Source organism: Arachis hypogaea, chromosome 14, assembly GCF_003086295.3.
Source record: "Arachis hypogaea cultivar Tifrunner chromosome 14, arahy.Tifrunner.gnm2.J5K5, whole genome shotgun sequence".
NCBI lineage: Eukaryota > Viridiplantae > Streptophyta > Magnoliopsida > Fabales > Fabaceae > Arachis > Arachis hypogaea.
Window position 1 is genome coordinate 90,190,061 of NC_092049.1, and position 16,505 is coordinate 90,206,565.

General features: G+C 30.6%; 1 protein-coding gene across 1 annotated transcript; it reads right to left on the bottom strand.

Annotated features, from left to right (window-relative positions):
• Window positions 1-372: 372 nt before the first annotated feature.
• On the bottom strand, window positions 373-16,282 carry LOC112743477 (laccase-7-like). The gene is made up of 13 exons (XM_072214203.1): window positions 16,092-16,282; window positions 15,526-15,677; window positions 8,967-9,211; window positions 7,945-8,073; window positions 5,390-6,349; window positions 4,093-5,190; window positions 3,286-3,366; window positions 2,309-2,724; window positions 2,153-2,187; window positions 1,354-1,420; window positions 1,144-1,280; window positions 898-1,040; window positions 373-605 (listed from the first exon to the last, which is right to left on the bottom strand). The coding sequence occupies exons 1-6, from the start codon at window positions 16,185-16,187 to the stop codon at window positions 5,000-5,002; spliced, it is 1,773 nt and encodes a 590-aa protein (XP_072070304.1). The 5' UTR covers window positions 16,188-16,282; the 3' UTR covers window positions 373-605; window positions 898-1,040; window positions 1,144-1,280; window positions 1,354-1,420; window positions 2,153-2,187; window positions 2,309-2,724; window positions 3,286-3,366; window positions 4,093-4,999.
• Window positions 16,283-16,505: the final 223 nt, after the last annotated feature.

The window sequence follows — 16,505 nt, forward strand, 5'->3', positions numbered from 1 at the left end:
AATTATAACATTTGCCGGTAAAGACCATTTTAATGGCCGCAAAAAGTATATAACTTTTAGCGGCTATTTTCTTGGCAATTTATATAGCCACCAAAAGTAATTCTAAAATTGTAATGTTATTCACTTTTAGTGGCTATTACTATTGCTACCAAAACCCATTTTACCGGCAATTTATATTGCCACTATAAATAATTCTAAAATTATAATATTATTCACTTTTAGTTGCCATTACTATTGCCGCTAAAATCTTAAGACTTTTTTTAGTTATATTATAATTATTTTCTTAGAAGCAACGAACTATTTTTTTTTTAGAATCTCAATTATTTTTGCCAACAATTATTATTATACATAATATAAATATACTAAAATTAATTACTACAAAATGAGATATTTTATTAAACTCAAATATTGATACATAAATTTTTCTTGAAAAGTAATAAATCATGTTACAAATCTAAATAACAAAAAATGCTACAAACCTATAAACTTGTGTAACTATATACATTCATTAATAAATTCACTAATATCTCAGAGACTCAGCTATTATCTCCTTCCACTTGTGCAAGTTGAGTGTATGGGTTCATATCTTAATTCATCATGGCTGCCTACATGAAAAAGTATAATGATCATAATCCTATTATAAAGGAAATTAATAAGATCAAAATAAGGGATTATATATAAAAAATTGTGTTATATTACTGTTCTTTTCAAGTAAGCCACTAAGTCTATGATTAGAGATAAATGTTGCTATGTAAGAAACATTTTACAACTTCATTAGAAAATACATAATGGTTACAAACATTTTACATATCATTCTTAATGAATGCAGCTAAATAAGTGTATATATACATGAACACAAAATTCTATACTTGAAAAAAAAGTTCTATATGCTCGTACCGCTATATCCTTGAGTTTAAGGAACCAAGATCAAGATCAGCATCCTCAAGTACAATGCATGCATCTTTTCCTCCCAACTCCGTTTGCAGGGAAATCATCACTGCCTTTTTTGAAATTGCAATGCCGTGTCTCCACCAGTGAAGCTATTCTCACACACACACACCAAGAAAGTAAAAGTCAATTTTTTTTAATGGCAGCATGATTCATATCAGAATTTACAAGGGAACAAATTAAACTCTCACTCACCTTATGCAGTTCACACCTGGATGCAATCTAAGGAAGTCACCGATCTCTGAGCCTTTGCCGGTAACACAGTTGCTTAGGCCTTTGGAAAAACCAGCCAAGTGAAAGCAATGAACCATGTGAAGAGCAGAAACAGCTCCCTGAAAAAAGAATTAAGTGTTGCACTTTCTTTCAATGGCATGAACTATGTGAATGGAGGATATGATTGATTACTTGAGTTGGAGGCTTGAGCACAATGGAGTTTCCAGCAATAAGAGAAGGAGCAATTTTTGCAACGCCCCTAAATGAAAAAGTACATAGAAATGTTGCTTACAAAGTTTGTTTCACAAGATTAACTGATGGAATAATAATTCTATTAGCTTGACGTATTTCCTTTGCTTTACAAGCTGAAATTCAATCCAACTTATTTTTCTTTTTAATCTCTAATCAATGGCTAATCATACTTCACATATGTTATCGGCAACCAACACAGCTCGATTTAAATTGAAATGAAAACACATACATAGTTTTATCATCGAAATACAATTAGTTGATCTCATTTTTTATAGAGATTCTCATATAATGCTATCTCAGTTTAGTGTGGGGTCATGTGCACCCTGCAACCAGCATTTGTGCAGCAAGCATTTATAGTTTTAATTTTTATATACTAACTCCATTTGTGTTTAAATTTTTCTTTTATTCATGAATATCAATTGTACACATTCTCCTATATTTGGTGGTGTGCACAAAACAAATGAAAAGAGAGGCTGAGTGATGATGTGAAGGTCTACTATACAAAAATATTTAGAAAAAAAAGTGAAATAATTTATTCAATTTATACCTAAAAGGAAGTTTCGTGGCTTAATTATCTTATCAGGTTTTTCCTTGGAATGCTTGTGAGATTTCAAATTCTAAGACATGTCTTCCAAGTCACAAGTTATTAGAATGAATACATTATACATAGCAGTATTAAATAACATATCACCTATGTTGGAGTGATAAATGAATGAATACATTAAAGCATTGTACTTACCTTCATTTGAACTTCCCACTAGGAATTACATTTACCTGCATTGAATAATTAATAAAAGAAAAAACAATTGAACCATGAATCAGGTTACTTCCATCAAACCTATTAATCAAGAGACTAATGCACTAACAGACCAGAGAATCATACTAATTGCAATACCGATAAGCGTTCTATCTCTGGTGTTTGGCAGAGTATCTCAATATCCCTCAATTTCGTAAAGTAGAAATTGTGCTCCTTCTCAAGGCTATTGATGGATAGCTTCAGCTCAGTTATCGACATTGATTTTGAATTAGTAAAGATAAATGCACTTTACTATTGCTTTCATAAATTTTAGATTGTAAAAAAAAAAAAAGACACACACCTTTACATCATAAGAAGGGCCACCAGAAGAAGAGGACCTCTTTGCAGCTTGACTTTCAGCAGCATTTGTAGACGACACTTCATTTCTTCGAGTAGGATGAGAAGAGTGAGATTTCGGTGCTAAAGAAGCCTTGGTGAAGTCTTGTGATTGGGCTGATTTCTTGCCACCTTCTCTTCCTCCCTTACAAACCTTTCTCCTTTCAAGAGGGTTATAACTGCAGCATTCAAATTCAAATTGAGATATCAAACCAAATTGAGTATTTTCTACAGAAGCAAGTAAAGACACAATACAAACAAAATTAAACCAGGAAATTAGATATTTGACAAAAAGATGTACAAGGACATCTAAAATTATTCTAGTGAGCAGAGTGAAATGTGAGATAGGAATGCCATAATCTTGTTAATTCTAGTTTGGCATTGTCACACACTAAACATGCCACAAAATAATACCTAATTACAAAACAACTGCCTAAATATTTATAAAAGACAAACTAATAAAGAGTATTGTAATAAACAAACTTTCAGATTCACAATAAAAAGAATGAAACAGGTGGTACAGAACATTTTCCATCCTCACATCAAGAAAATTCTCACCTTTAAAAGGCCTAGATATGGGGAAATGGTATGTTGCAATGACAAAACTGGGGCTAGTAAAGGAACTAACAAAGCAACATCAAACTTGCCAATGGAAAGGGAGCCATGTTAAAACATAACAAATGATTAAAAAGCATGGAACAACATTATGATAAGAGTTAGGTAGGAGCAACAGTATATACCATAGGCGGAAGGGCAAAACTAAAGCCCGTAACATAAGTGTAGCATCTGAACAGGCAACAACAACAAAACAAATAGATATCCTGAAAAGTATACAACATGGAAGTAAGTTTGAGTTTTTTTTCCATGAAATTATGTTCAGAGTTCAACTGAAATAGAATCAAGTAACAAATTGGTGTTTCTTCTACCTGTAACCCACACATTTAACAAGAAAAGCAGTAACAGCAAGATATCTCCAATCATCCTCATGTTTATCTTTGTATTTTTCGATATTGGTTATGGATAACTCAACTTTTAAGTGAAAGAAAAACATGTAGTTTCAATATTGATTATGGACTAGTTTTCTAGTTTTGAATAAGCTCTAAATTAGTTCAGAATCAGTCAATCTAATTTTTAACCAGCTCATAATTGTTATCCATTTTCTGAACTTGCATCCAAGTATAGGGATGATATTCTAAAAATCATAGAATTAGAAAAACCACAGAATTAGAAATAGTTTTATATTCTGAGCAATAATGCAAACATAATCTTAATGAAACTCTACAGAAAATATTTCAAAAACTTAAAATTAGGATCTAAAATCTAAATATAAACGGAACAAGAAAGCAAGAATGGCAGATCAAGCAAGCAAGAACAGAGAAGACAGAGCAAACAAAAAATTAAGATCTGAAACATTTCGATTTTAGCTTGATCCTCTAGATTTATTAGGATCAAGCAAGCAAACATAGCAAAAGTAATAATACAGAGATAGAATCACAGGCTTCTAAATATTGAAAGCTATATCGAAAAAATAAACGGAGAAGACCTACCGGCAGCGACGATCTTGTGCGTCTACACGCAAGAATGGCGGCGGTGCAAGCGGCTAAGGTGTGGTGTTGTGACAAGAGCAGCAACGGTGGCTGGAAGACCTTGGCGACGTAAATCTGAGATGAACAAACGATGACGGTGATGCGGATCTGAGGTAGATCGAATGGAAATGAGGTCCAAGGAGTAGGATGATGGAGGCAGCTGTCGGCGATGGCAACGGTTATGGCGGTGGTGATCGCCGATGGAGGAAAGTACGCGAATTAACCCGGTGTTAATACTTCTCTTCCTTTTCCAATTTTTTTCTCTCTCTCTCTCCGTTTTTCAATTTTGATTTAGGGATAATAAAGAAAAAGTAATAATAAAGAATAGCGGCAATAAAGATAATGGCCACTATAATAATTTAAAAAAATTAAAATTACAAATAATAAAAGATAATAATTTTTTGGCAATAGTAATAATGGCCACTATAACATATAGTAATAATGGCAAATATATAATTACCGCAAAAACATAACTTAAATTAAGGAATTAGTGGCCATTATGTTATTGCCACTAAAAATTTATCGCTAAAACGTATTTTTTTTGTAGTGTAACGTTACATTGGTAAAATAGAATAATGAACAAAAAAAAGAAAAAACTCAACGGATAACGTATTATTCACTTTATCACCTCAAACACTACATACTGACTTAGGTATCGAAATATTTTTACAAGTAACCCAACCTAATATCAACATTACTCAAGTTAGGGTCTCCGAAATTCATAAGTTCGTTATCTTTGCAAAAGGTAGGAACCAAACTAAAGTAGGAAAATAGCAATTTTGCCTTTTATTATCATAGCATGGTATGAAAATCCTTTAAAATGCTAAAAAAAAATATTAAGATAATCGAAATAACTAACAACAAATTCTTAGAGAAAACATGACGTGTTGTTGGTTTCAAGAATGCACTTGTACATGTTGGCACTGATATCGCATTCAGGCATATCAATGGGTGGTGGAGGGAGTGAAGTTGAAGGAGTTGGTCCATTTTCAACCTCAAAAGTCATGTCTAGTCCCCATTCCAAGTGATCATCCACATGGCAATGTACAAACCATACCCCTGTAAAATATATACACATTGGGAAAACAATGAATGTATAGCTAGCCATATTAGTGTGTTACATAGTTACTGTAATACTATTCCAACCTTATTAGTTAATTATAATTTTATGAAACTAATGCAACCACAGACACTTACTTTTTGAACTTAAAAAGCAAATCTTAAGAACCGAAAAAAAGGGAGAATACAAAGTAGGTACCTGGATTATTTGCTTGAAATCTGATGACAGCCCATCCTCCAGCAGACACAGCAATTGTGTTGCGTATTTGAGGATTAATCAAATTATACTTTGCTTGATCAAGCCTAGGATTGAAATCTCCAAAGCCTTGGGCCAAAACATAGAAACTATAACCATGAATGTGCATGGGATGATTTATCTCATAAAGAAGTGCTGTATTTTGATATACAATCTCCACCGTTGAATTGAACTTAAGTCTCTTCGACTTGGTTGATTTGGGAGCATACATGATTGCCGCGTCATCACTTAGACTTTCGTTTGTGAAGTCAAACCATACTGGATGGTCAGGAAAATCAGTAGTGAACACGCCACTCATATTGTAATAGAAAGCTTCTAACATCGAGAACCTTCTTCCTTTAGGAAGCACAAAAGACTCGTTGTTCATGCTTGCAGAATATTTTTCTCCATTGGGACCTGAACACGATGCACCCTCGGGGCAATGTTCTAAGCCTAATCCAACAGTGATGAACATTCGCTCATCCACGTTAAGTGGCACAGGGACCCAATGTGGGGCCCCCACTAGGCTTGTGAGGTTACTATAAAACGTAAAAGCCGTTGCTGTGTCGTTGACGACTGGTAAAACTGGCATCACGGGTGGTGTGGTGGTTTCATTTTCATCATTGCCGTAAACGACAATGCCACGTGTTGTCGTTTTGTCAAACGCTGGCACACCGACATTGTAAGGAGAGGCAGCCATGTAGTATGAACCGTTGGATTGGTTTGCTGTGAAAAGAGCATCAACGGTTTGTCCAGGGGCAATGACAACGATATCCGTGTGATATGGTACTGTGTATGAAGCATCAACGGCAACCACTGTGAAGCTGTGATTTGCTAATTTGAAGAAAAAATGGCTATCGAGTGCAGCATTCATCATTCGGAGCAAGTAAGTCTTTCCTTGAGTCACGTTGATCTTGTATGTCTCTGGAATATAATAATCATGGTGTGCATGCATAGTTACTTATTATACCAAACAAGACTAAATAATACAAGTGTTGAATTAATGGTAAAACTAAACATATATATAATTTTTGAACAGACAATGGTTTATTTTATACAGTTCAAGTGCAAAGTCATATCATAGGATTTTTTTTACATAAAATAAAAAAAAAAAAATCTAAGTTACAAAAATCTCCTAAATTAAATTTTGTTACATGCACATCCCCTTTTACTATATGTAAACCATATAGACTAAACATCATAAATGGTAGAACCAAATCACAATTTTGTCTCAAAGAAATTTATGCAAATCATGAATGTAAACCACAATTTTGTCCTTGAAATTTAGTAAAAATTTTAAAAATATTTTTAAATTTTATTTTGTTTTTATTTTGTTCTAAAAAGTTTCGATTTCCATCGAATATATTTACGATAGCTAAATTTTTAAAAAATTTAAGATCAATCCAACAAAAATACATGAAAATTATACTTGATTTACTATACTTGTGTTAAAAGTTGTTTTTATAAAATTATTATTGAATTGGTCATAAATTTTTTTGAAAAATTAGCTGCCATGGTATAAATCGCAAACTTCTATAACAAAATTGAAACAAAACAAAACTTAAAAGGTATTTTTAAAATTTTTTGCCAAACTTTAAAGACAAAAAATATACTTTATCCTAATAATAATAATAACTACTTAATTAAGTTATTTTCTTTTGGTATATGATATGTACGTATTCTAAATCAAGGATTTTATTTTCGGTCAAAATATCACCGTGACTTATTATTTAAATATCAGTACTCATAAAATTTGATAATATGTTTTACAAATTTTTAAAATATTTTAAAAAATAATTTTAGTTATTAGTATGACATTTATCACATTTTAATTCACAAAATGGATAGTATAAAAATACTGATTACTTCATGTAATTTTATGAGTGCTCAAATAGTTCGCTTAATTAGGTATTATCAGAATATAATCTAATTTAATTCATTTTTTCTAAGCTAATTATCATTTAAAATTGTTATAATGTCGCAATTTCTTATAAATAATTTATTTTGATCGAATATTATTTGGGAGATCACTGTAATTTATAATGATTGATCTCTAAATTTTTTTGCTATAAAAGATCTAATATTTTATCATGAAATCTCTTTTTTAAAAATTTTTAAATTATAAAAAAAATACATAAATAATTATATATCTAATACAGTGAATACTATAATTAACCATACATCTTTTAAAAAAAATAAAATAGTTAGAATAATATTTAAATAGTTTAATTACATATATCCTTTAAACAAGGGTCTCTTTAGAAGTGTACGTGTACAACTTACATAAATTTGGTAATGTTAAAATACAACAAAAAAAAAAATTAAACTACACATATATTATTATATAAATACATAAGAATTAATTTTAGTGGTTAATTTTAATATACAAATAATATTTTTTTTATCAAAATCAATAACGAGCTCAAACGGTTTTGCAACTTATTTCTGATAAGGTAATACGTAAATGAAAGTTTTATATGTATATATTACAAATTAGGCATGAGAGGGAGGCAACGTACGATTTTGTGAACAATTGTAGAGATCACCCGGAAAGCCATTTATGGTGTAAGCATTTGAATAATTAGAACCATGACCCTCAGCGAGTGCTTCTATCTCGATGTCTACGATATTACCATTATACCAATCACCTGCAATTTAAAGGAAAAAATATCCAAAATATATATTTCACTTATAGTTTAATTAATTTATATTAAAAATATTAGATAACCAACAATTTTTTCTTTGTATTTGAACTAATACCAGTCAATTTTCTTTTATCTAAAAAGTCCCCGTTTATATATATTCGTTGCATAAAATGCTGAAATTTGGAGACGGATTATTAGAAACAATATTCATCCAATTTGAAATTGACGTCAATGCAAGTTGCAGAAATGCTAGTTTATGGAGAAATTATTAAAATGCTTACCATAATGAAAAATATATCAAATTTATCTCACCCAAAAAAAAATTCAAATTTATTATTATTATAATATATATTCAATAAATAAAATAATAAATTAATAAATAGATAAATAATGAATACCTATACTATTATTATGGGTGATAATATTGTTAACAAATACAACCTACACACCTCACGACCAAAATAACTCCTCTCACTCTTTTGGAATTATTCTCATGTTTCTATAGGGATTAAAAACTTATTTAAATTTTTATTTTTTATATTTAAATTAATTACTATTTTTTTATTTAAAATAATAATGCAAATTGACAATAATTTAGTACATGTGAAAGTTATATGCTAATAAAGGAAGAGTAATGCTAAAGTCTAGGAAGATAATAATATAAAATTATTTAATTTTATTTAATTTAATATTTATAATTTTATGTGTCTAATATTTATAATTACACACTCATTAAAATTAATATTATACATTTATTAATGCATATAAATAAAAGAAAAAAAAATTATAATTATTTTTGGTTCTCAAACTTTGACTCCTAAATATTTTCGTAAAGAAAAATAACATAAGAAGAAGGAAGAGGGCAGGAAACAGAGAAAATAAAATGTGAATAATACCTAATAATATTGGAAGTTCTTGATATGGTTGAGGAAATGGATATGATGAACCCAGTGGAGGACGAATTATGAAAGCACCATAAACAGTGCCACGTAGATCAAATGAATGAGCATGCCACCAGAGAGTTCCCTCTTGCCCGGTTACATTGAACGTATAGGTATAACTGTTTCTTGGGACAATTCCACACTGAGTTACATATTCAGTGCCATCTGCCCAACCATTAAAAAGCTGATAAACTCCATGCCTACATATAAATTCAAGCGATACTTTGTTACCTATATATTGAGGCTCAATTTGAGAATAATTCTGATTAAAGGATTATTGTATTTATTAGCTGATGACAAAAACCTATATGTACGTATCTATTTTTATATAAAATTGATAGTTAATAACAGTTAAATAATTTAATATTTTTTTATTAAATTATTATTTAATAATTTTTATTAATTTTATAAAAATAATTGTATATGAATTTTTATTATAACTAATATCTAACTAGACTGTCACCAAAAAATATCTAACTAGACTATATAGATAGAAAATTTTTAAATTTTTTATTTTAATAAAAATAAAATATAATTTTTATTCTCAATATTTTAGAAAAATTTTAAAACATATTTAATATTTAATTTATTTTAAATTTTATTTTAATATTTTTAATAAATTTTAATTTTATTTTTACTATTAAATTTTTTTATGATTAACAATTAGTCAACTTTTTTTTAATTTTATTTTTATTCTAATTATCAATTTTTCTTCTTTATCATCATCACTTTTTCTCTTTCCAACATCACCACCATCTCTACCTACTCACAGCCAGACCCTTCTCACACTAACAAAATAGAAAAAGAAATCAAAACCCTGGTTAATTATTAATTAATTTTACAAATAATAATCTCCAATTAATTATGAACAAAATCTCAAGAAAAAGAAAGTCACTATATTATATATATACTAAAATTTTAAAATTAATAACTAAAGTTAGTCACTAATATAAAATATATATTATAATATAAATACATATTAAAATTAAATTAAATTTTATATATATATATATATATATATTAATAAATAATTTTAGTAATTAATTTTAGTATGCGATTATCATTTTTAAAAGACAAGCTATCATAATCCCACGAGTTCATAACACCACAGGACAAGGAGTTTATATAATATAATTAAATAAATTAATTTACTTGAACTAATAATAAAAAAAAAAGGATTTTGTTAGGTAATCAATAATTTTCTTGAATAATATGAATAACTATCAATTAAATTAAAACACATTACACTTCTAAATTATCTATCTAAATCTTAATATTAGAATAACTATCCGCATATCTAGTGAAATGAACATCCGATATATCTATTGTTCACATTATTTAATATTTTTATTGCTAGATAACCAATGATTTATTTGAACAATATAAACAACGAGTCTTGAAATTGGTCTATTTTAACTAAAAGACACTATACTCTAATTTAATGCTATTAATTAAATGTAGGATTAATTTACTCTTTTAACTTTATTATTCACATTGTTCAAAAATATTACTTATGCTAGGTAATTAATAACTTTTTTGAATAACATGAACAATCACCAATCAAATAAAAACACACTACACCTCCAAATTATCCACCTAAATCTTAATATCAGAATAACCATCCGTACACTTAATGAAATGAACATCCAATATATCTATTGTTAATATTGTTTAATATTTTCATTGTCTACTTATACTTTTCCTAAAAAAATTGTCATTCCTATTAATGATTCAGTGATTCATCCCTCGTTCTCCGTATAAGAAAATTTTCTACACACACATCCTTCGTTGTCTTGTCTTTTCTTCTTTCTCTTCTTCGTCGAAGCTCAAAACAATTTGAATCTTAGAGAGTGATGACGACGTACGGTTGCATCCCAACCTCCTCTTCTCCCTCCACAAATCTAGAGTTCCTCTTAGGCGTCGCCATGGAAGCTCATGTTCAACCTCCACTCCTTCTCCCTCCTATTGTGGTAGTAATAATGCAACACCTTCTTTAAAATCAATACACAAAAGCTGGACCATTATGGTTGGCTACTTGGCTTCCTGCTCAACTATCGAGAAGATCTTTTACTTGAGTGTTAACACTACAAGAAAAGCATTGATTATCATCAGATTTACCGGCAAATTTAGTGTTGTGTATTACCATTAGAAATTTACAGTCAGATTTAATTTATTGACGAAAATGAAAACTATTTTTGTTGTGTCAAACTTTTATTGTCGGATTCGCTATTCCGAAAGTAAAGTTGCTAGTAATAATTGGAGAGAAAAACGGAAATTTGGCACGGATTAATAACCATCGGATTTATCCACCAGTAAATCCAGCGGTAACTCAATTTAGTGTGACGTAGCGTATTGGTCACTCGCAAAATGTTACCGTTGAATTTATCCACCACTAAATTCGACGGTAACTATCCCTAAAATTTAAAGCATGAACCCTATCTCCCTTTGTTTTGAATCCCCCTTTCTCTCTACCCTCTCTTCTTCCCCGCCGCCATCGGCAGCGCCTCTGTAGCCCCTTTTTGCCGCCTCCTCTTCCCCTCACCAAAACTAGCTCCTTCTTTCATTCTCTCCCCTTCACAACCCATCGTCAGCCGCAAAACCTTCTCTCCTTCTCTGTTTGTCTTGCCATTTGAGCTTCCTCCAGCACCGCCATGACGCTCCACTAGCAGCGGCTGTTGTTGCCACTATATCTCCTTTTCCTGAGTTCTTCTTGTTCTGTTTAAAGCTCAGATTCAATGATCTCTTTTTTTCTGTTTAAGTTAATTTAGGATTTAGTTATATGTTAATTTCTAGTAAGTGGAATTGGTTATCATTATTTTCTGCTGTTTAGATGATTTAGAGAATAATTATAATTTTTTTATTAGAATTACTATTAGTTTATATAGTTCAACATGATGTTATGTTTTTCGAATTTGAATTTGAATTTGTTTGGACTGGATTGATTGTTTTTTAGCTAAATTTCTGCAATGTGCTATTGATTGTTGTACCATTGATGCTAATTTGTGTGAATTGATATTGAAAGAATATTTGGTTGTGCTATTTCTTGTTATTTGATCCTTTTGCATGCCAAATGCTCGATTATCTGCCTCTATGTCTAATTTATGTTTTAGTTGATAATTAGTATTATGCTCGAGTTAGATTTAATTTTTATTTTTAGCTAGAGGATTTAAGTTGTTAAGATATGTTAAATTTAAAGTATTAGGCTGTACTCATTTACTATGTCAATGAAAGTGCATTATTTTTATAGGATTATTCTAATTCATTGTATAATTATTTTTAGGATTATTCGGGGTCGTGGTAGAGGGAGGGTTTAATTTCTATCAGTACTTCAAGGACTTCTCGGTCATCGCTCTCTACCCCGACTACCCTGTTGACCCCTGTGACGTCACAGGCGGGTCTACTAGACCAGTAGTTCATCATGATCCCGAACCCTAACTACCATCCCCTCCAACTCCAGCGACAGAGACCACAATAAGTGATTCCTCTAATGCGTCTAGCCAGATTTCCCTCCACCATCGTCCATCATACGGATGGAGATTTGGCTTGATGGCATACAGGCGTGAGTACTATTTTAATATCTTTTATCCACAATCTATTTGAATTTGGTAAGTTTTATTTGTTTTTATGTGTTTGCTAATCTTAAGTTTTTTATTAATAAGTTTGCACCAAACAATAATGCATGTACACAGGAGATCTCTAATGTGATTAAGTCTGTGTATGACAATCCAAGGCCAAGCTACACGAAGATCTCTGTTGAGACCAGAGAGCGATGGTTTCGAAAGTTGACGGTAAGAACACCCAATGTTGTTTAATTAACTATATTTTATTTCGACTAACTAATGTTATTGAATTACTTTATACAAGAGAAATTTATATGGGATAGAAAACATGATATCTTGATCAAAAAGATCTACGACCACTGGATAGTTAGACAACTTCAGCAGATGATGCAGGACATTTGTGAGGGACGCGACCACCTCACGATTTGACTCCATCCAAATATTAAAAAGGAACTAAATGTCTATTTTAGTATTGATGAGGAGTTTAAGCTCTAAAAAGAGTGTGGATAAATCCAATAACTTGAATTGATTAATTTCCGAATAAACACATAGTTAACCGGAGAAAATTATTGCGGGAATGGAGAATCGTCCTGTCTATAGTAAGAACGGTGGTTTCATCCCGATCACAGAATAACGAGGTTGATTGTTAATGAATGAATAGGGTTAATAAATAATCTAATAAGTTGTGGTGATTATTGATTAATTACTTGGATAAGATGTAAGGATTGTGGTTTGTCCCACTTACTCTAGGTTTAGGATTTGAGACACTTGGATAAGATACAAAAGTTGGGGTTTATCCCACTTGTTCCAGATTAAAATTTTAAACACTTGTCTGGGTAAGATGCAAGGATCGTAGCTCTGTCCCATTTGCTCTGAGTTAAGTGGGAATGGTGCCCTTATTCTGCCCACAGTGAGGATGGCGGTGTTATCCTTCTCATGAGAAAACAAAATTAATTACTTCATCAAGAATTGAGATTAATGAATCTAAGTTTGATAAATTGATAAATGATTATGGTTAATAAATATAATAACTTAGGAAATTGGTTAAAGACATTGATGTCAACTGATTGTGGCTTGAATGGCTGGATTGGCAAGGTCAGAGGTTTGTCCTGCTTACATGGCAAGGTCGTGAGCTTCGTCCTACTTGCATATTTGGTTTGACACTTGTACCCGACAAAGACGGAGGTCTCATCCTTCTTATTCGTAGTTATAGAGTGACGTGGGGAAGGTGATTGGGTATTCTTCCTCTGAGACAGAATGATACCCCAAATGAGAAAGTAACAGGACACTATTTTTTTGAGACAGGTAATAGGACACTTTTCCTCTGAGACTAGCTTGTGATAAGCTTAGAAAGCTTCTTTTGGGGATGTGGTGGGTTGTTTGCCCACGTTCTATCTGATTGCAAAGTGACAAAGCTTTCTTCTTCTAAGACAAGTGAGAAGACACTCTCCTTTTGAGATTGGCTTGTGATAAGTCCAGATATTTTCTTCAATCAAGAGACAATATCTGGGTTAGCTACCGGATGTGTCAGATTTTGGTAGTTTAACCGATACGTGAGCTCATAGCCAGTAAGATGGGCATGCATCATGTGCATTTATTTTCTATTATTTGATTGTGCATATTATTTTGACTTACCTAATTATATATTTGCTAATTGCTAATTGAAATACTTGCTATACATGCTCTCTAATTGTGTTTGACTTGTATTATTTATTACTTGTATTTGCTACTACTGGATACTGAACTAATCATTGTAAAGATTGGGAATTAAAGATATTGAGGCTAAATATTGAGAATAAACTGATACTTTTAAGATTGAATTTTGATAATGATAATTGTTTAAGATTGAAAAGACATGAATGGATTAGAACAATTAAATGCATGATTGAGAGACCTTAAAACTGAGCAAAGATAATGATGATTTACTTGAAACGAATGAGACTGTAGGTATATGTATAGTTGAGATTTAGAAGGTTGACCCTATTTGAATTAGAAAGAATTCTAAGTTTAAACTTTGTGAGTTTGGAGACTAGGATTACCTCGTGAATTTATGTAGTTTTACATAGTTTCTATTAGGAACTATTACCCTACTAGAAACCTTTGGTTTCTTACCCGTTGTGAAATTTGTTGATTTTTAGATACAGAATGTGACGCACCTCTCTAAGCGTGTAGGAATCCTTGTGGCGAAAGTGAAGACTTATGTTTTGGATTTTATTTTCTACTTAGATATTTATTCTTCACTTTTGACATGTATTTGTATATCCCCCTTAAAAATTTTATTATAGAGAAGTAGGATATATTTTGTATACTTTGAGCTGTAATATTATTTAGCCGACCTTTTTTTTTTGCAAGTCGAGACTATTACTACTTTTTTATCTATTCTAAATCTTCTGTATATATTTATGTTCTTCTTGTTATGTATCTAATGCTTTTATCTTTAACACTTCATGAATGATACGATTATTGTTTTATTATCTTTTTTCTACAGACATCTAGTTATATTATATTTCTTCAAATATTATGTATGTATATTTTTTTATTTTTAGATGTCATTATGTCTCACTACCATTAATTTATGACTTAAACGTAAAATTCTATGTAATAGAGTGTTACATATTTCATTTTCTTTGTATTTGGATCTCTAAAACAAACCTCAAACACAACCTATGAAATATTTAATTAGAATATTTTTAATATGTTGTATTTTTACTATTTAAAAGAAGTTTATTTGACTATAAAGAAGTTTTATTTTATTTTAATAACGTGTCAGTACATATACTTATGTGATAAACAGTGTAAATTTTAACTTTTTTTCATAAAAAGTCTTGAAAATTCACATTCCCCTTTGTTTTGAACACGGGCTTCGCTTCTCATATATGATAATTCCAAGCAAACTTTTGACAACAACAATTAAAATATTTCCATCAATTATATACAAGGAGAGGGTTATTTACCAATGAATAGTGATATTATAGGGCGAATGGTTGAGTACATGAACTATGACAGTGTCACCTTCTCTTACATCAATGGTTGGTCCAGGGAGACTTCCATTAACTACAACTATGGATTCCTCATGGCACAACCGTTGCATGCTTGTATTTTCAATCTGCAAAATATGAAATCTCATTTTTATGGAAATTCAAATATTTCTATTCCTTTTCATTTATCTTATCCGTTACGGCCACTTTACCCTTTTCCACAATAATTAAGTAATTTTTTAATTAAAATATTATAAGACTAAAAAAATTTTTGTTTTTAGACAACAATAAATTCTATTAGTCTTTAATTTTTTTTATTTTTTAATTAATAATTAATTACAAAACTATTTACTTAGATATCCTTATATATTCTAATGTAAAGGGTAGATGTTTATTTATTGATTTTACCCTATAGACAATATAGAGGATGTAAATCAAATCTAAAGTCACTCTAGTAATTATTCAGTTAAATATATAAAATAAAAATGTGAAAGCAACAAATAGAGGATACAAAAAGAGAGAGAGTCAGAAATGCTAATTACGTTAAAAGTGTATTCCACCGTTGAGGATAAAGCCAATAATAAGGAAGAAGTTAAAAGAAGAAAGCCCCATTGTAGTGGAAAAATGAGGAGATTCATATTGACGAAGCTGCTGACCAAAAAGAACGAAAAGAAAATATAAGAGAAACCTTTTTCTTTGAAAGTAAACAATATTGTCGCGATAGCATTGATGAGGAAACTAAACTGAAGTTTTCTGTCCAGCCATGCATAATAATATATATCGAGAAAAAGGTAGAGGAAAATTAAGCATATCCGACTTTCCGTATGAGTAGTAGATGACAACTACCCTTCTATAGTTTTACTTCTATTCCCTCTACATATATCTCTCTCTCTTGCATATATCAACGTTAACATGTGAATCACGTTTGCAATATATAACTTCTTTTCGCACTACAA

Coding starts and splice junctions, on each gene's coding strand:
- LOC112743477 (XM_072214203.1), bottom strand. CDS start 16,187: ATGAATCTCCTCATTTTTCCACTACAATGGGGCTTTCTTCTTTTAACT. Junction 6,350..7,944: donor CTACAATTGTTCACAAAATC/GTACGTTGCCTC, acceptor ATTATATTCCAG/AGACATACAAGATCAACGTG. Junction 5,191..5,389: donor ATTTCAAGCAAATAATCCAG/GTACCTACTTTG, acceptor TATATTTTACAG/GGGTATGGTTTGTACATTGC.